The following is a 19321-nucleotide window of genomic DNA, read 5'->3' as shown; positions in this document are numbered from 1 at the left end:
GCTAATACCTAATTGATTCTTTAATCTCGACAAGTTTTTTTATTGACTGATACAAGAGCTATTTAGCCCACGGAAAGCAGGCTGCAAACCCTCCGAGACCCACGACACGGGGCTGGGATGACCTCATCTGAAGCCAACGCTTTATTTGATAATCTATCACTTATTTATTATTCTAAGTAACCACTTGCAGGTGGTGTGATTTTAGTGAGACTGTCCCAGCAACAGGCACGCACAGGGAAAAGGCTCAGCAATGTGCAACCTCATCCGGAGCAGCTACCGTGGAGGAAGCAGGCTCCCAGCCTGTGCTGGGGGAAATGGGGGAAAACCCCATGGTTTGGGGATGGGAAGGACATGGCAAAATCCAACTGACTGTGGAAGACTGAAGGCCAGGCCTCATCCTGCTCGCAGGGGGAAGAAGGAGGCAGAAGAGGATGGAAAACCCCAATGCCATCGGTAGGGACCTGTGCGGTGCCCAGCATCCACACAGGGATGATTCAACACCTTCCTCCTTACCTGCCTGTGTGAGAAACATGAGCAAAAGGAGGATTTTAGGGAATTACAAGGGACCAGGACACGAATGTCCCTGGAGAGCCTTGCACCAGGCTAGCATGGTCCTGTTCCCCAGTGGGTCAGCACTGGGATCACTTACCGGAGCAGCATGGATGGTACATGGGCTCCAGAAGGTTCAGGCTGGCACAGCCAATGTAAATCCTGCATAAATAAAGGGTTTGGGGTTTATTTGTTGATGTCTCCATATTGGTTTTTATCTACCTCAGTCTTGGGGTGGGTTCCCAGCCCTTTGCCATCCCCTTTGGAGCAATGGGCCAAGGCGGGATGGATGCTCCATGGAGGTGCCTTCAGCTCAGCACCACCAGGAAGCCTGAAGGCACAAAGCCTCCACTCCTGTGCAAAACCCAGACCTGACAAGGGTGTCCTCACAGCACAAACCATGGGGTCTGTTCCCTTCCTATTCCAAGGGGGGCAGTTCCCATTGGACCCCATGCGAGGCTGTGCTGCTCTCCAAACTGGAATCTGGGAGGAGGCAGCAGATAGAAACCAGCCATTGAACTGACAGCACGACTCGGAGCCATCCAGCAGCAGGCTTTTAAGATCAATTAGTCCTGCATTAGTCTCTGAGACTTCAGAGCTAGGAATGCCCCCAGGATTTGAGCCACTTCGAGTGTTTTCCTGGTGAGGAGAACCAGGCAGGTACCGGGAAGCACCACCGAGAGCAGAGGGGCATATCTACCCCCTCACTGCCTGCCCAAGCTCCTTCAACCAAGCCAAGAGCCCTCAGGAAAAGAGGAAAATGGTATTTTGAGTGGCAAGACCCTGTTGTGGCTTCGGTTTTAACCCCAGTTGGGGGGGGAAGAAAAGGCAGGGGGTTGGGAGGATGATTTTTTTCATTAAAATAAGAATCGATCCACAATGAAAACAGACTTCTAATGGGAAAAGCTGAGTGCAAATGGAAGCTTTTAAAGATCCTTTTGAGTGACAATAACCTGAAGACCCTCCAGGAACTCCAGCCTAGAATAATCAGATTAAATGAAAACTAATATACGATCCTGAAATTCATCCCATGCTGGTCTAAACTTGGAGCAGCTGCATAATTTAGCCTACAGGTTTCTGCCTCATGCCCAGCAGTTCACACTGAATTGTTTAGCCAAACTTAATCTACTGGGAAGGGAAAAAGCTCTTTCCTTTAATACGTGTTAAAGTAAAGCCAGCTTCTAAAAGCAGCTGGGAGCAGGGAAGGTACAGGAATCGTACAGGAATCCATGTATTTTTCACAGGAACTCCCAGACTGAAGGTTGGCTGCTTTAAACCAAATAACTACAAGTTAGAAATGATCCAGGAATAAGGGAATCTCAGGGTTGGTGCACTGAAGCTGCTGATGTGGGTAATACCAGGGCTGAGCCCCGCATGAGGATCTTGCACAGGCACAAGCCCACCTTCTCCAGCAGCTCCTCACCACTGACCCCACTGGGCCACATTCCCAAAACACGGATCAAATCCACACTTTCAGCCAGAGAAAGGTTTGAAAATGCAACCTGGGTGGATGTCAGAAGATCAAAGGGAAGGAATTGCTTTTTTCCTGCCAAATCTTAGGGGTTTTACACCAACCCTAGAGGTTTTCATTACAGGAAGGCTGTCTCTTTGAGGAGTTTGGCAATGGGCAGATGCCCTCCCAGGGCCCAGTGACCAGCGTGGTGATGGTGGAGGTGGGAACCTCTCTGTTCCTGCAGCAGAAATAAATCCCAATGGGAAAACAGAACAGAAGCTGCTTCACTTTGATGTGACAATGTCCCCTCAGATGCCTCAGTGGTGATGGGAGCCTGAGCTGCTCAAGGCTGACACGGGGCAAACAGCCTTGCTGCATCCTTCCCGTCAAGTGGTTTTGGGACCTAGCTGGACCTCAGAGAGAAAACAGTAAGAGGGAAAACAGGATGCAGAGAAACCTCTGGATCATTGGGATGGGCTAGGGAAACACAGCCAAGATAAGGGAGTTGTCACAGAGGGGTTCAGCTGATCATTGTTTTGACTGATGGATCCAAACCCTGCACCCCAGGGCCCATGGAATTGGTGTCAGGACTCTCATTCTCTCTGCTGGGTGCTTGGTGTGTGCCCCCATCTCCTCACCTGAGGAAGAGGAGCCTGTCAGGAACAGAGCACAGTCACCTTCCAAATGGATTTACGGCACATTGACTTGGGAATGCCAGTTTTACAGGGCAAAACCCCCTCTCCAAGCAAACTTCTAGTCAACAGATAACACAATGTGGTTCCGATTTCCTCCCCCCTGAAAGAATTGTTTCTTCTTTACAATTTTTATCCCAGGGAAACGTTTCTAATTTAATCCCCTCATGCACCTTCCTCACTGCCTTTGAATGTGTATTATCTTCCAGGCAGCGCTCCGGAGCGGACTGAGCAGTTTTGATTGAAAAAGAAAAGGAAGAGAAAAGGGGGAGAAATAAAAGCTCCACAAGCACAAGCAGGAATGGAAATGCTGGTCTGGGTTCCATTAGCCCTGACCCAGAGGTTGGTAAGCAAAAGAAATTAATTAAATTGGGAAGGAGGGAGGCCAGCACCATTTGGGGATGCCCGGGGGATGTCTGTCACCCATCACCCGTCACCCATGCAGGGGGGCACCCTCACCCCGTGCCCTGGCACATACAGAGATGGATGGAAATGGGGAGTAGAGAGTGACTTTACAGGGATTTAAATCCCATGGCTTTGTGTGGAGGATCCCAAGGCAGGATGGGTGCAGCCACAGAGGTGGGATCCTAATGGGCTTTTTGCTGTGGGAAGTGCCCTCCTGGGAGCAGGGTTGGCCCCAAAGAGATAGGGATGGTGCTGGTGGCAAGGGATAGCCTGGTGCAGGCTCTGCACACGGATGTCCCTGGAGCTGGGAAGGTGAAAAGTGCCTTTTCATGGGAGGCTCCATAATCCCATCACAGCAGAGAGCACATGGATGTGTGCTGCTCTTGGCCAACTCACCTGCCAAAAACATCCTGCCCAAGGCCCTGGGAGAGATGAGACAGGACCATGAGACAGGGTCCAGCCTTGCTCTGTGCATCCAATTCCAGGACCCAGGTCCAGACATGGAGAAGAAAATACAAATGCTGCAAGTAACATCTGTCAGTGCTGGATCACACATCACACAGATGGGAGATGCTCAGCATGAAGCCGTGCTGGTATCTCCCATACCTATGGAGATACACTCCCATACTCCGTACCTCTATGGAGATATAAGCCTGCACTTGAGACCTTCATCAACTCTTGATGGACACAGCCTGGGCTCCTCCATCCCCAGTCCCTTGGCAGGTCAACCAAGCCAGGAGGGATGATAATGGGAGCGAGATGCGGGATCGCAGCACTCACCCCCGTCCCTCTGCACGCTAATCGGAACAAAATGTTCTTCCATTGTTCACACAGAGCGTTGGTTTCCAACTATGGCAAATATTTAGGAAAACACAATTGAGTCATAAACGTGATTTACAATTTGGAGCACCCTGTATGTTACTACAAGCCCTGCAATTCGTCTGGGTTTGAAAAAGACCCAAGGAACAGAAAGGACTTTCCCAATCTCTGGCCAAGAGCATTAACATCTTGCAGACGCACTGCAGCTCCAAGTGATGGGCACTGTATTCCCGGTGTCAGCCACCAGCCATCACTCCCAGAATACTGGCTCATCGATGGGAAAGTCGGGCACACACCAGGACCTCACATACTTTGGACCGTCCTGCTCCCTCCAGCCATCCTGAGCTGGATCCACCAGAGATGGAGCAGCTGGGAAAGAAAAGCAACCCCAGACCAAGAGGGAGCCCAAATATACCCTTGGGCACGCTGGAGAAGGGAAGGGTGAGTGGTGCTTTCACAGCCTGGGATCACCAGGACTGTGATCAGACACTTGGACACAACACCAGACACTCCTCAAACACGAGTAAGTGCCAGGACACCCAGGACTCACCTTATTTACCACCCATCATCTTGGTCTCGTGGGAGCTGGCATCAGGGCAGGCACTGCAGGACTGCACCCAGGGCCTGGCTGCCCTCCTGGGGCTGTTGCTCTTGTCCAACACTTTTAATGCTGGACTCAAAAATGAGTGAAGCTCCTGACGGTTATTCAAAGCTGTTTGCTTTCATCCCTTGCCAGAAATATGCCCATTTGGTTCAGGCAGGCAAAACGGGGGGGGGGAGAAACGTGTAAAATGGCATTTCTGTGCCCTCACCCACAGCCTGTGCTGCCCCAGGCCAGTGCCAGTTACTGGTTCCTTTGCTTTTCCCAGTTTGGACCCATATTTCTTTCAAAACCACATTCAGATGCTTTTGGCACATCTCACATGGGAGGGGATGGGCCCTGAGGACAGAGATGTGGCCACCACCACTGCCCCACAGTGCCTGTTGGTCCCTGCGAGGTTGGTGGCCCCTGCCTGGCACACAGCAGTGCTTTCCCCTTGTACATGGCTTGGGCTCAGTTTGCTCTGGAAGGGTGAAAGCCTCATTGTAAGCTTTCCGGCCACTGGAATTCCTCCCCTGGGTGCCAAGGGGAATGTCTGCAAAAGCCCAGAAGGAAAAGCCTGGAAAGCTCCTTTCTGTGCTTCTCCCTGCCCTCTCCTGCCTGGGTGCGTGCTGTGCAGACTGCAGTGCTGGACCATGCCCATGGGATGCTCGACTCCTCCTGGATCGCAGCTGCTCAGACACTTCCAGCTCCCCAGACAGGCGGATTTCAGCCCTGGGGCCAACAACAGAAAAGCCCCAGTTGTACAAATCCCAGGTTAAGCAAACAGGAAGGTGCAGCCCAGGCGAAGCCCTGTTCAAACAAGCCCTGTTCAGAGGTGGTGGGGCTGGCAGCAGATGTGTTGATTCCTGCCTCCTTCCCTACCTGGAGACCCGGGAGCATCGGCAGCACTGGGACACCGGACAGGGTGGCCGCACAGGGCTGTGCTTGTCCTCAGGGCTGAGTCACAGAGCCCACATGGTAGCTCCAGCAAGGAGCTATTTTGGGCTCCTCAGTAAACCTGTGGCTTTCCGCAGGCGAGCCTGATACAAAGAGGTTTCATGCATGGCTTTGATCTCTTTTTAACCCTTGCAAGAAGAACCATGTGCAGCAGGAGGTGCTAACAAGGAATGGATTATGATAAACCACCCCAGGCACTTGCTGGCTGTTTCAGACACCAGCCATGTCAAGCTCTCACTTCCCTCCCATCACCGTGATTTGGGCTCACCAAGTAAAACCCATGTGGTGGGACAATTTGGGGTGATTTTAAACACAGATGAGGGGAGACTCCAAACAGGAGGGACAAGGGAAATATAGGGTGAGGTGATCCCAGGGTGTTTGGGTCAGGAAAAGCAACACCAACACCTACCCCAAACTAACTGTGATGTTTGTTCACCTTTCTCCTGAATTCTATTGCTGATGGTTTCTGGAGCAGCCTGGCAATAGAAGTCAGTCACCAGGCAAGGCTGTGATGAGAAGGATGAACAAAAAGAGATATGAAAAAAATCAGAGAACAACAGCAGGTGGGCAGGTTGGCTGGGAGCCTTCTGTAAAATATGTGTAAGCAAGGGTATGGGTAAAAAATACAGAGAGAGGCAAGAGATTTTGTTTGTAAGGGAGCTGCTGCTCTCCCTCTTCCCCAGCTGGTCCCTCTTGACCTTGCTCATCCTCCTCCATCAGTCCCGCATGGGGTATGGCCAATTCCTGTCTTCATAGAACTTCTTCAGGCCCTTGAGGTTGACAGGGGGGAAGTAAGGGCCGATCCTCTTCCGAATCCACCACTTCCCCTCGCTGGCATGCTTTCCCCCAGGTTGGCTGAATTTGTATTTAAAGTGTTCCCCTCGGATCCACCTGCAGAGAGACAAAGCACAGCCTCATCAGGAGGGAATGGCAATGCTGCTGAGTGAAGGTGGAAAGGCATTGGTCCATATTTACAGGCCCTGGCAGTGGAGGTTTTGAGTCTTTCCAGAGCTGGATGGAGAAATGAGCCTGCTGGTGCTCAGCCTGGCTGGCTCCTGCATCCTGGTGCTCCATTCGTCCATCCTTGGGATGCTCACATTCAGAAGCAGCAATGCTGCCATCCCTGATGGAGTGAGGCAGTGGGGAGCTTTTGTGCTCCTCGTAGAATCCCAGACTGATTTGAGTTGGAAGGGACCTTAAAGTTCAGCCAGTACCAACCCCTGCCACAGGCAGGGACACCTTCCATTAGAGCAGCTTGCTCCAAGCCCCTGTGTCCAGCCTGGCCTTGAACACTGCAAGGGATGGGGCAGCCACAGCTTCTCTGGGCACCCTGTGCCAGCGCCTCAGCACCCTCACAGGAATGCAATTTAATAATGATGCACCAGGCAGAAGAGCTTTAACACCCCCTGTGCACTCCCAAAACCACCAGCAGCTCCATACATCTCTCTACAACCAAGTTTGAAAGAAAAACAGCAGGAAAATCGTTTCCTAAGAGCAACTATGGAGAGTTTCTGCCCGAGACATTTCTAGGTACAGAGCTCAACTCCAGCCCCAGCATCCCTCAGCCCTAGCCCACGGCTGCTCCTTCTGCTCCACAGCTTATTAGCAGAGCTACGAGCGCATCTGTTTTCTGGCTGCCCTGGGAGCTGCCAGAAAAGGAGCTTTGCAAACAGTGCAGAAAGAAGCATTCATCAGTGTCGCCAAACACATTCGGAGCCTGACCGTGCCGCTCGGTTCGGTCCCGCTTGATGTAGGGCATGCTGACAAGAGAAGGAGTAACACCCCGGTGCTCCAGCGATGTGGTCCCTGTTTGCAGAGTGCATCGCTGCCTTTGCTGGCTAAGTTCATAAAATAAGCCACAAAATAAAAATGTCAAAGTCATGTCAATGCTCATTTAAACCTGCTTTGCTTCACTACTAAAATACAAACCCTGCTACTGAGCAGGGCACGGCGCTCCCGCAGCTGCTCGCTGCACCTCGGGCAGCCATAAAGTTCCTTCCTACTGCTAAAATAATTAGGGATGACTCCTGTATATTTGCCATTAGTGCTCACCTTCGGAACGCTGCCACTCCAATGGGAGATTGGAGACAACAGATTAAAAGGTCTGCTGTCATCATCACATCTCGACATCTCAATTTAGATCTTGCTGGGTACCCAGATGGGCCATACAGGAGCGATTCTCCTAACACAGCACATGAACACGGAGCTGTTCCTCACGCCCATCACTTGCTGCTGCCTTTCAGCAACCCACAGTAAATCTGTTTTCTGATTGTCTCCTGGCTGGAATGAAAGCAGAAAAAATATCCCCGTGCTTCCCCCTCTGCTGAGGATAAAGGGGTGGATCCAAGGAAGGCCAGATTAAAGCATCTGGAGCTGCACAGGGATGGCTCTAATTTAAACAATGGGTTACGGCTGAGTGCTGAGGGAAGAGTGGGGATGGAGATGTCCCCCAGTTCCATACCGCTCCACAGCAGAGCCTCCTGGGCCACCCCAGCATTCCCCCTTCCTGCCTGCTGATAGGAGCTGCAGGGAGGCAGGATACCAGCCCCCAGATACAGGAAGGTCAATGGGAAAAGGCAGAGGTGATGCCTTAGCCCTGGCTGGGGCTCAGGGTGCACAAACCTGCATCTCATCACCATAAATGCTGCCCTGCAGCTGCTGGCTTCATTACAGCCGGGGCTGCTTCTGCACCTTCTCTCCCTCCTCCTTGCTGAGGCTGCTCAAAGTCAAACGGGGGCTGAAGTGTTGCTCCCACAGTGTTTACTTCACAGGAGCACAAAATTTCCTGTTAATAATTAGACATTACAGAGCAGCAACATTCCCGTGGGCCTGGGTTGCCTCCAGGCTCCTGCCTGGGATGGCTGGAGATTTCCAAGCTGCTTCCTTGCTTTCTTGAATTCAAAATACCACATCCACCTCCCCAGAAAGCTTCAGGGGCCGATTTTATGTCAGTTCCTCTCCTGCTCGACGCCTCCCTCTGCCTCCCACACTGGGGATTTTGGGGTTTTTCTTCACTAAGCAACTGCAGAGCACCTACCAAGCTGGACCCATCTCCATGTATACCCATGATGTGGGGATAACGGAGTGCCCCATGCAAAAGGAGCTATCTGCAAACCCCATCAGGCAGAATTCCCATTTTCTAGATGGGGATGCAGAGCACAGAGAGCAGTTGACTTATCCAAGCAGACCTGGGATACCTCAGGAGATGTCAGGTCTCTGCACCAGACACAGAAGCGCCTTCTCCCCAACCTCAAGGACTGCCCTATAACCCCTCTGGAATGAAAATTTCCTTGTCCCTTTCGAACAGGCTTTGCCCACATTAAATAATACCTATCATCTGATTTGGTATGATTTTTCCCATATGTTCTCTGTCTATTAAAACGCTCATTATCAAAGGGGTTGACATGTAAAACTAGAACCGTGTGAGCATTAAAGCAACCACATGCAACTGAAGATGCATTTTTGTGGCATAAAGTTTGCCCTTCTATCTGACTACGTTTCAAACCCTTCTGTTCAGAGCCTAAAAAAGAATCTGAAGAGTCCCCCCCAAATCCCCAACTTCTAAATTCAGCCACAGTCTTGTCCCAACCACAACCACTCCGCTTCCCCCAGCACGCCCCATCTGAGCCATGATCTGCTGTGTTGAGATGCATGGTCCACATTAGGGTGACAAGATCCATGGAGGAGGAACCTGCACAGCTCTGTGGGCTGTGGAGCTTGTAAACTCCACGCTGCGCTCTTCCAGGAGCTGAACCACTCACCCAGTGATGAGTTATAAAGCTCTGGAACACAACCTCAGGGCTCCTGCATGGCCAGGACTTCTCTGGAATCCAGGACACAAGACTTGAAGGTTTCTGGGAAATGGAGGTACCAAAGAGCCCTCACACAGCTACAGCAACCAAAGTGTGGAGAAACTGCAATGGAAATACCTCTGCGCAGCAGAATACCTCTTAGCATCAGAATCTGGATGATGACAGCAGCATCTGGACCCTGCGCTATCCATCCTCTCCATTCGTCCCATGGTTAGTGGGAGAAACATGGAAAACCTGGAACCTTTCCTTGCAAGACTCGAGTATGCAAAAGCTGCAGAGTTTAATACTCACCAGAGCCTCTCATTTCAGGGCTCACAGAGTTTACAAGCATCACTTGGAACCCTGGACAGCTTGTAACTCAGGTGAGATGCTCGCATGCAGTCACCTCCATCCCAAGATACCACTACAAGCTACAGCTCACCTTATCAGCAATTGCTTGTGTTTTGTGCAACTCTGTGGCTCACACAAAGACCTTCTGGCTGATGGAAGAGATCCAGAGGTCCCTGAGCCCCCTCTGATGCAGGAGACCGCCAGCATGCATGAACCATACTTGCTGCTCTGGAGATCTGGGAACATCCTCAAGAAGGTCATGAAGAAGTTATCTGACTTCATCTACATCAAAAGGAGTCTAATGCACATGGGTCACTCATGCTGGGAGAAGGATGGGCAAGACTCCTGTTTCAGAGGAGACAGACAGAAAGGTCAGGAAGGACAATCCTGGCTGTAAGCAGTTTCCCAGGGTTTATGGAGCAAACACAACAGGCAGCTCCTCCTGGCTCCCTGGGAAGCACCAGAACCAGCTACCACAGCCAGGCAGGAAATGGCTCAGGAGAAGAGTTAGGCTGAACGGGGTCAGATCCCTGTGGAAACACGCAAGGGATAAATAATCATTTGAGAAGCCAGAATCAATCCTAGAATGGTTTGGGGTGACGGTACCTTAAAGCTCATCCAGTTCCAACCCCTGCCATGGCCCGGGACACCTTCCAGCAAAGCAGTTTGCTCCAAGCCCCATCCAACCTGGCCTTGAACACTGCCAGGGATGGGGCAGCCACAGCTTCTCTGAGTAACCTGTGCCCAGAATCAAGATACGGTCAGATAAAGCAAGTGAAGACATTTCTCTGCTATGACCACAAGAGGACAAGGGACAGAAAGGCCCCTTTGGCAGCTTCTGAGCCCAGTGGAGGTGCTGGCAGAGCGACAGCGCTGATGCCCATGTAGATAGCTGGAAGAGAGAGGACAGAACCACAGAGATGCCCAGAAGGACCCCACCACCCCACATGGAATACCAGGACCCGTCTGCAACCACCCTTCTGGACAAGCACTCTCTCCATCACCACCCACATCGGGCATCACCACCACGGCCTCGGGGAGGGCAGAAAGGCTAAAAATAAAAAGCCTTATTTTTTACATCAATATCTCCATCCCCCAGATGCCCGGTAGCAGCTGCACTGCAGCACTTTCAACATTCGATCATATATCAGCCTCTTATGACATCTTCCAACTGGACGTGTTAGAAATTAGCAGCAAGACTGGAGTTGGTGGGATGCAGGGCTAAATCTCCCAGACAGCTGTAATTAGTTCCAGAGGGTGCAGCTGTCTCCATGCAACAGCTGAGGGCTTCGAGGGAAAAAACCAGAGCCCATGGTTTCTGTTAGAATTAATGGCCTGACAGGCCAAGGCGGGCTGGGAGAGGGAAGAAAGAAACCAAAACACGGGGCGGCTCTTCCATTTTTAGGGGCTTTTTTTGTTGCTCTTGAGGTTCCCCACTCCATTGTAAATCAGGGAGCAAGGGGCAGTGGAAAGTACAAATTCATTACAGTAACAGAGCCTCCATCATCGGCTTTCTTGCTTCTTCGAGCCCTGTTAGTAGGAGGGATCATAAATTCATCTTGGCCCAAGTTTGCAGAATAAGGGCAGTTTTATGGGTTGTTTTTCAATGCTGCTGAGTTCTCTTTCTCCAAGGCTCCTGCGAGGTCTGGGCCTGCAGAGCCAGAGCATCCCATGGGCAGTTTCTCCTCAAAACTCTCCTGGGAGAGGGCAAAGTGGGGGTTTTCCCCCATGGACAGGTTAGGAAGGGAGGCTGGAGGCTGGGGCTACACTGAGGGCAGAGCAAACTTTGGTTTCACTGAATCCAGGTGTGATGGGGATGCAGTTGATGCTCCCAATGTAGCCAAGGCAGGAGCTGCCCTCGCCAAAGAAGATGCTCCCACAGCCACGGGACAATCTAAACTTCCCCTCACTCAGCTTGAGCTTGTTACCTCTTGTCCTGTCACTTACTACGTGAGAGAAGAGAGCAGCCACCTCCTGGCTCCATCCTCCTTTCATTCAGGTAGCTGTAGATGAGCTCTGCCATCCCTGACAATGCTGAACTGAAACACCAAGGTTGTTTTTAACCAAAAGAAAATCCCTCAAACTTTCACTCAGGACAATGGACTGATTTCATTCTGATAATATCAGACATTACAATGTTGATGATAAATTAAAGATATTCTTTTAAATTACAGTATAGAGGGAAAGAAGCAGCAAACTGCAATAAAACATTTCACCGTGATGAAACCCACTGCGAAAGCCAAAAGAATGTGTTTCTACCTTTTCACCTCTGAGGATCCTGTCACCTCCCAGCACAGGCTCATGGCTCATCCCCTGTGGACCACATGGGGACATGGAGGGAGACTTGTCTGAACTGCCACAGGGTCAGAGGAGGCACTTGGGATTCAGCCAAACCCAAGTTCAAACCTTGAAGGACTCACATCCCTATGGATGCTCCTAAACACCGCTCCTGTCTCCCTGAAAGACGTTTTGGGAGATCTTGCAGAACAGAAATGCCATTTCCACCTACATCCCATGCCCCTATCTTCCAACAATCCCATGCTCCCTGCTGCTACAACAGCTCAGGATTACCTTCACCCTTTCGGGGTGTCCAAGGCAGCAGCCCCCAAAGTGCCTTCTACACTGTGCAAATGCAAAGCCCTTTCCATGGCTAGGGCTGTGTCTTCAGAGCAACCACAGGGAAGCCCCTACACCTTCTGCCAGGGTCCACAGTGACTTACATGGCCTGAAAATCCAGTCCAGGTATAAAGCCCAGCAGCTGCGACACAAATGGGCAATAAATGGGCAACCAAATGAAGAAAGGACACCAAACGCTGTATTCTTCTTGTGTTCCTGCAGCCAGGTAGCATCAAATGGGAAATGCTGCCTCCATAAATAACACCACCACTACAAATCCAGGTCTTCAGATCCATGTTGGGGCCTTTTTCAACAAAGTGCTACTATAATTGGAATAAAAGTCCTTAAGTGAACATGATTTAATATCAGAGACACCGAACACTTCAGGTCAAAAATAACAAACTGGGGTTTCTTTTTACCTCCTCCTGTAGGCAAAAACCTGATTTTTGTTTTCTTTTATTGTTGCAGTCTGCTTCCATGACGGTGTGTTAAACACTTATGAATTTCTCAGCCAAAGCCCTACCGTTCAGATTTACGAGGGCTGGTGTTTTATGAACTATCCGCTGCCCAAGCATATTTGGTAAATCCACATTCCACAAACATCACTGTGCTTGAAGTAAAGCTTCACACTCAGCTAGGCTGAGTGCTCAACAATACCCTCATTTTTAATCAGTCACCTGTTTCTCATTTTAAGTTTATCACACTTGAAAAAATACTATAATTTCTGGAGTTGTAAAGAAACCTACAAACTTTGGTCTCCGAAATTTCATTTCGAAGGCATTAACTCATTCTGAAAGTCCCTTGGCTATTGAAGGTGTAGAGTTTCCATTAACAGAATAAACTCCGTGGAGTATGGAGTGTAATGTTCTTATGGAAAACAGTCCCTTGCCCTAATTATTTAGTCTAGCAGGGAATGAAAATAATTAAGTCTCAAAATTCCCTTTTGAGTGAAGGGGGGTGGAATATGGTAGGAAAATTAGGCTTTTTTCAACCCAGCTACTGAAGGGAGCTGAGCTGCGGTGGGCACAATCAGAGACTCAGAATCACAGAGTGGTTTGGGCTGAAGGGACCTTAAAGCTCCTCCAGCTCCAACCCCTGACACAGGCAGGGACCCCTTCCACTGGAGCAGCTTGCTCCAAGCCCTGTGTCCAACCTGGCCTTGAACACTGCCAGGGATGGGGCAGCCACAGCTTCTCTGGGCACCCTGTGCCAGTGCCTCGGCACCCTCACAGGGAAGAGCTTCTGCCTAAGATCTAATTCTTCTATTAATCTAATTCTATTCATCTAAACCTGTCAGAATTGGGATGAGGCACAACAACAGGGATGACCAAAGAAATGCAAATAGTAACAGGCATCAGATGGGAGATCCCAGTGCAGGATCCAACCCAGACCCCAGCCCAAGGCAGGATGAGCACCCCCTGTGTTTCCAGCCCTCACCTTCACCCCCGGGTGCAATCCCGGTGGTGCCAGTGTTCCAGGTGTTGGGATTTGGCCCAAACTGTGAGCCACAACCTGGGATGCAGAGTGAAAGGGGGTGTTGGATGTTGGCCTGAGCCCAAATAAGCATTTGTAAATTGTTATTTTTATTTTACACTACCCAAAAATACCCCAGACCCATGAAAAACTTCGAAAGCAAAGTTAATGCCAGAGCAAAGGCAGCTGCCACATAAACCCAGCGCTGGATCCTGATCTTTTCCTACTATAAACTAGCTGCTAAGGAGTGAAAACAGAGGCTGGGCTTTGGTTAAACCGAGGTGACACATGAATTGAGACCCTGTTCCACAAAATCTATAGCCCCGTGTGCTCAACTGCATCCACGCTGCTGCGTAATTACTCACTGGACCTGCCTGTGTTCCTCTGAATGCTCTGCAATTCTCTTCTATAAAAGCTAACAAAGTTAAAGATTTGCTTTAAATTCCTGAACATTTCATTTCCTCACCTGTTAGAGACTACAATAACACCCCCCCCCCCCCATCTGGAGCAATGCAGTGTTATCCCAGCCACGTCCCACTTCATTATTTTCATTTTAAAACGAGTTCTTGTGTTCAACTACTTCATTTGCCTTTTTATTAACATCACTGATGCCAGATGCAGAGATGCAGCCTGTCTATGGTGGTAAAGCCTGGCAAGGCAAGATGTGATATACATTAATTCATCCTTAATCTGTTATGGTGTCTTATTTTTAGCTTCAGACATGGTGAATACCAACATTTTTTGGCACTGGGGGACACGTGAGAATAAACAGGCCTGGGATTATCAAATGCTTCTGTCGCTCCATGAACCACAAGAGCTGTTTATTGCCAGCAGCCACCAGATGGTCCTGGCTTGTGGCTGCTGACATAAGGTGACACCTACTTCAAACTGGTGACTTGGTGTCTAAAGGTCCTAGGTCCTGCTAAAATCCCAGGGTCAGCCAGCACTCATCTTTCTTCTAGTTATTGTTAATAAAAGAGATCAATGCAAAGGAACATCCTGCAGTGAATGCCACTCAGTGAATTTCTGGCACTGAACCTTGAGGACATGAGGGAAGTTTGGTGAGACTCACGTAATAAATCCACCTGAGATGGAGCCAATGCAATACAGGTTGCATGCAAACCATCTCAGAGGAAGCGCCTTGGTAAAAGGTGGAAGTTTTTGGTGTCTTAGCTGGCAAAGGAGTCTCTCCTCAGCAGGTCTGGGGGATGCGCTGTGCTAAAGCTGAAAAACATCAGCAGGGTTCAAGAGGAAGTTCATTTCACGGTGCTGTGAACCTTCCTCCCTGTTTGCAGTGCATCCTAAGAGCCTCAAATGGAAAATATTAGCAAGAGCCTAATATTACTTGAGTTGATCCAAAATTCCCTTAAAATGTTTTCTCAGCTAAAAATAAGTTCTTCAACAAAATAGAGACTTTTGTGAGAAATTTCTTTTTGTTAAAAACATTCAGTTTTTCATCTGTGCCTTTCACTTGCTGATGTTTGCTTTGTCTCCTCACTGAAAACACAAACACTTCCAAGACAAGTGTCCACAAAAACAATCATTTCTGCAGGACTGCTTTGTCTTTGAACTACCTCAGTAGGCCAGTAGAACTGGGGCTCACAAAGTGATCATGGCAAAAAATCTAAGGCCTTTGGGCAGGAAACCACTTCAGTGGTCATGATTCCTGTCCAAGAGAAGCAACGCTGAGCCCTTCACAGACCCGCTTTGGAACAAGCTCAGCCATGGTCCTTGTGTCCCCACTGGGAAGGTATTAAGGTGCTGAGAGCACCAGCTCTTCATGGTGTCCTCATATAAACTCCACTCTTGAAAGATCATGTGGGTACCACCAAATACAGACCCCAATCTATCAACAGAAACCATGTGTGCACAGCCAAGACAGGAACACCACTGAGCCCAGGTACTTCCAGGTCCTTGATGAAACCCAAAGCTTACCGTGGAGGTGCTCTGCCTGCAAAGGGGTTCGTTGCCATCAAGGACAAGGTTTCCTCTTCCTGGGCCAGCAGCTTCCCAGCCAAGTGGATGATCCATTCATTCTGCTCATAGGTCTTGGGGAAAGAACAGGAAACATAAATGTTAGGTGCTGCTGGGCTTGTTGTGTAGTGTTATTAGTACTGAAGAATTCTGCGTGGTCTCTGGGGAGAGATTACAACGGATTCAGGTAGCAAACAATGTGCTGCAGGGAACAGATCCCACGGGATCCAACACCCTGAGGTCTACACCAAGACTTTCTGTCATCTGCAGGGAGCAGGGAGAGCTTCACTGAGCTTGTCTCATCTGGAAATTGTTCCCAAGGGTATGGACACAACCAAGGGTGTGCAAATCACAAAGCTGAATGAGCTGTTTGTTAGCTGAGCTGGGATGGCTACGTGCACTTTTCCAGTCTCCCCAGGCTGCAAAGCACCATCCTTCATCCTCCAAGCATCCCCAAAGGAATTCACTTCACAGCTGAGGGACCCAAGAGTGTGCCCATGGCCAAGCGATCACAGCTCTGCTCATGACAGAGACCAGATAACAGTCAGGGATTCATCTCCACCCTCACTCAGCTCAGTGACCTCTGCTCAAGGCGTGATGCCTGGGTGGGTATTTCTGCCCCTCTGCATCATTCCTGTGCCAGGGAGAAGCCTACAACTACTGCTGCCAGGAAAACATAGAGCATCACTGGTCCAGGGGACATGCAGCACACACACAGCTCCTCCTGGGCAAGGGGTACCCACCACCCCTGGTTGTCCCCAACACCCATCAGTTGTGGCTCCTCCAGACCTCGCACCACAAATCAATTTGTGACTTCACACATCTCTAACATGGTTGGAGCATTCTTGCCAATTCTGCACCCCAAATACTTGATTTAAATCATTTCTTTTGGCAGCAAGCCCCACAGAGGACAGTAATGGCATGTTCTGAAATGCCAATCCATACACTGTTTCAAATAGGTTGCTTTCCCTGTTGCGTTACCCAAGAGAAAACAGAAGAAAGTGACTTCTCTATTCCCAGTTCCTCTCTCCTCTTTATTTCCTTGCATCTCTCTGTCCTCCTGACACCCCATGCCTGTGCCTTATCCTCCACCACACAGCCACTGAAGAGAAGCAGCTCAGCTCTTGGGAACCGCAGAGGCAGAACCTGACTGCATTTCCCTCCCTGCAGGAATCCATGCATCTCATGCTCCTGCTGAAGTTCCATAAAAAGCATTTCCCTTTCTGATGACTTTCTGCGCCTTCTGCTTCAATTGTGATTCTATTTTCCTCCTTTTCTCATGTGTACCCAAATGGATTTTTGAATGCAAGCAGTAGGGGACACTGTGGGAAAGCGAAACCCAGCAGCTGTACCTGCAGGACTGTGACTAAGGCAGAGCACGAAGGCAAAATTACTCTGCAAAGCTTCTCTAATGGCAACGTTTGTTATTCCCATTGCTAAGGGAAGCAGAGGAGAGAAACCCCCAGAGATGGAGAACATCAAACGCTGGTGGGAAGGCGCATCAAGCAGCGGCTCTACCTCACAGGGCTCCTGATCTGTGCTCATCACAATTGAGAGGAAAACCACAGTTATTTAAGACAACAACACTGTAAAAAAGATTTCTCTCCCCTTCGGCCTGCTTCCATCCTGCCGCACTGCGTGGCTCATTCCAGCATCACCACGGATGATGGTGCTTGCTGTGCCCATCCCAAAGCCCATTTACCCTCTGGTGCATCCCTCTGTCCACCAGCATCCTGTGCCGCCCTGTCTCCCATCTCCTGGTGCAGAAGAGGTGGCGGTGGCTCTCAAGAAGGGACAGGGCAACCTCAGTCCCTGTGGGACTGAGGTCACCATGGCCCCAACACAGAGATCCAGGAGGGAAAACATGGTGGGTCCTGGAGCCAGGAGCTTGGCATCATGTGAGATGTTAAACATTAACCTTGCAAATCTGGCAGGGATGCTGCAGCCTTGGCCATGTCATCATGGGACAACTCACACCAAGACACCCACTGTGCCAAGCAACTCTATACCTCTTGAGAGCTCCATGATGCCTGAGATGCTTATTTCAGGCCAGGCTTTAGAACGGATGCTGGCACATGGGGAGTCCTTTCCAAGAGGTGAAACAGCAACTGCAGATGGCCAAGTATCTTGAGTTAGATCCTCAGCATTCAGTGCCTCCCTGGACATCCCTTTTTAAAGTGCTCTGTATGATTTTAAGCTCTATCTGTAGGAAGGCCTGGGAGGTGTGAGGGTACCTTTGTGCATGCTGGGGACAAGAGAAGAACAGAAAGAGAAATCACCAGACTCCCATAGAGCTTTACGGAGGACCCCAAATCTTCAAAGCCTGATTCAAGAGCAGGAGGGTCTGCAGCGGTGGGACTGGCTCCCTGGCTCACACAGTCTCCAAATCATTAATTAGCAGCTCCATGTGCCCCAGAGTTGGACTTCTGGTTTGTAAAGTGTTTTGCTTGTAAAATTTACAGCATGTCTGGCCCCAGCAAAGTCTGTGGTGAGAAATATCCACTCGGAGCAGCCCCCGCACTCCCCCCAGCACCAAGGCTCAGATACCGCACACCACTGATGCTCAGAGTAGGAACAACCGTGCTGTTTAACTCATCACTCTGTAAAGGGATACGGTGGCAAAGGGAGAGAAAAAAGAGCCCAGGAGATCTGGGCTGTGTCCAGGGAAGCATCACACCACAGAGCGGGAGGGTGATGGTTCCTCTGTCCATGGATCCAGGGAGACCCAGACCTAAACACCATCTGCAGAGTGGCAATGGTCAGGATGGGAGGGATTCCCTGGTACTGACATTCTGCCATCTCTGAGTGTGCCAAACAAGAGAGTCATAGCTTGAATCATCCCGTGGATTAACAGTAATAACAACAAAAGCCAGGACAGATGCACACATTGCATCTATCTACACATACCGTGCGTATCAGGGTCATCTTTAGGCTTTGGATCTTCAAAGAGCACAAAGAGAAGCAGCTGGGACTGACTCTGCACCAGTGACACAAGTCCCCAGGCTGCTCTGATTCCATCAAGACATGGGCATAGACCAAGGCTCCAACATATACCTCCTGCCCTCCAAAACATGAGCTGCACGAGTCACTGTCGAACCTGAGCAGAGCATCCCTGGGGAGGTGCAGCCCCCTCAAAAGGAGGGCCATGCCCCCCTCCTTCATCTTTTGAGTTTTCTTTCTGTTTTAGCATAGAAAGTAACTAGGGAACCCTAAAAACACAAAAAACCATCATCAACCCAATGAAAATGCATAAGAAAGGACCTTTACCACCAAGCCAAAGCCTTTCCATGTTCACGAACAGTCCACGCAGATCCCCAGGAATGCAACAGGCACAGTCCTCCAGCAAACCAGATCATCTCCAACTCTCCTTACAACTGGTACCAGCACTCAAGACCCCCCAAAATCAGGCTTTAGGTACAACACAGTGGACTAACAAAGAGGACCTGGGACTAGGTGTTAAAACACCACGAGCTTTTATTTCTTGACAGGCTTTCCCTGCCACTCTCACTGCCTACACTGCTTTGGGATGGGGTTTCCTCCTCCTTACCCACACATAGCCCAGCATGAGGGGCTGAGCATCCCTGCACACTGGAAGCCACACTACTCTCAGACTTCTCCTTAGCTGTTGATGTTCTCTGACACTTTACCAGTGTATAAG

General features: G+C 49.9%; 1 protein-coding gene and 2 long non-coding RNA genes across 7 annotated transcripts in view; all 3 read right to left on the bottom strand.

The window, feature by feature from the left end:
- LOC134163850 (uncharacterized) overlaps positions 1-1235 on the bottom strand; it is a 31951-nt gene extending 30716 nt beyond the window's left edge. The window contains exon 1 of the long non-coding RNA XR_009964870.1: positions 650-1235. This is a non-coding gene — a long non-coding RNA (uncharacterized LOC134163850). The remainder of the gene's footprint in view (positions 1-649) is intronic.
- A 4787-nt stretch (positions 1236-6022) lies between these two features.
- The window catches only part of LMF1 (lipase maturation factor 1), a 185447-nt gene continuing 172148 nt past the window's right edge, over positions 6023-19321 (bottom strand). For all 4 annotated transcript variants that reach the window (XM_062619037.1, XM_062619040.1, XM_062619038.1 and 1 more), the window contains 2 exons: positions 15625-15737; positions 6023-6349 (listed from right to left, as the gene is read on the bottom strand). In XM_062619037.1, the coding sequence (XP_062475021.1) occupies positions 6175-6349; positions 15625-15737 (288 nt within the window). In that variant the 3' untranslated portion in view covers positions 6023-6174. The remainder of the gene's footprint in view (positions 6350-15624; positions 15738-19321) is intronic.
- Positions 6357-10383, bottom strand: LOC134163851 (uncharacterized). Of its 2 annotated transcripts, none has more exons than XR_009964872.1 (3): positions 8647-10383; positions 7181-8243; positions 6357-6581 (listed from the first exon to the last, which is right to left on the bottom strand). It is a non-coding gene; the product is annotated as an uncharacterized LOC134163851 (long non-coding RNA). The 2 variants fall into 2 exon arrangements; XR_009964871.1 differs by having other exon boundaries at positions 7181-9312; positions 9406-10383.

This window comes from Pezoporus occidentalis, unplaced genomic scaffold, assembly GCF_034315485.1.
Source record: "Pezoporus occidentalis ecotype Australia unplaced genomic scaffold, CSIRO_AGI_Poc_V1 ctg208, whole genome shotgun sequence".
In the NCBI taxonomy this organism is placed as follows: Eukaryota; Metazoa; Chordata; class Aves; order Psittaciformes; family Psittacidae; genus Pezoporus; species Pezoporus occidentalis.
This window is presented reverse-complemented; position numbering and strand designations above follow the sequence as displayed.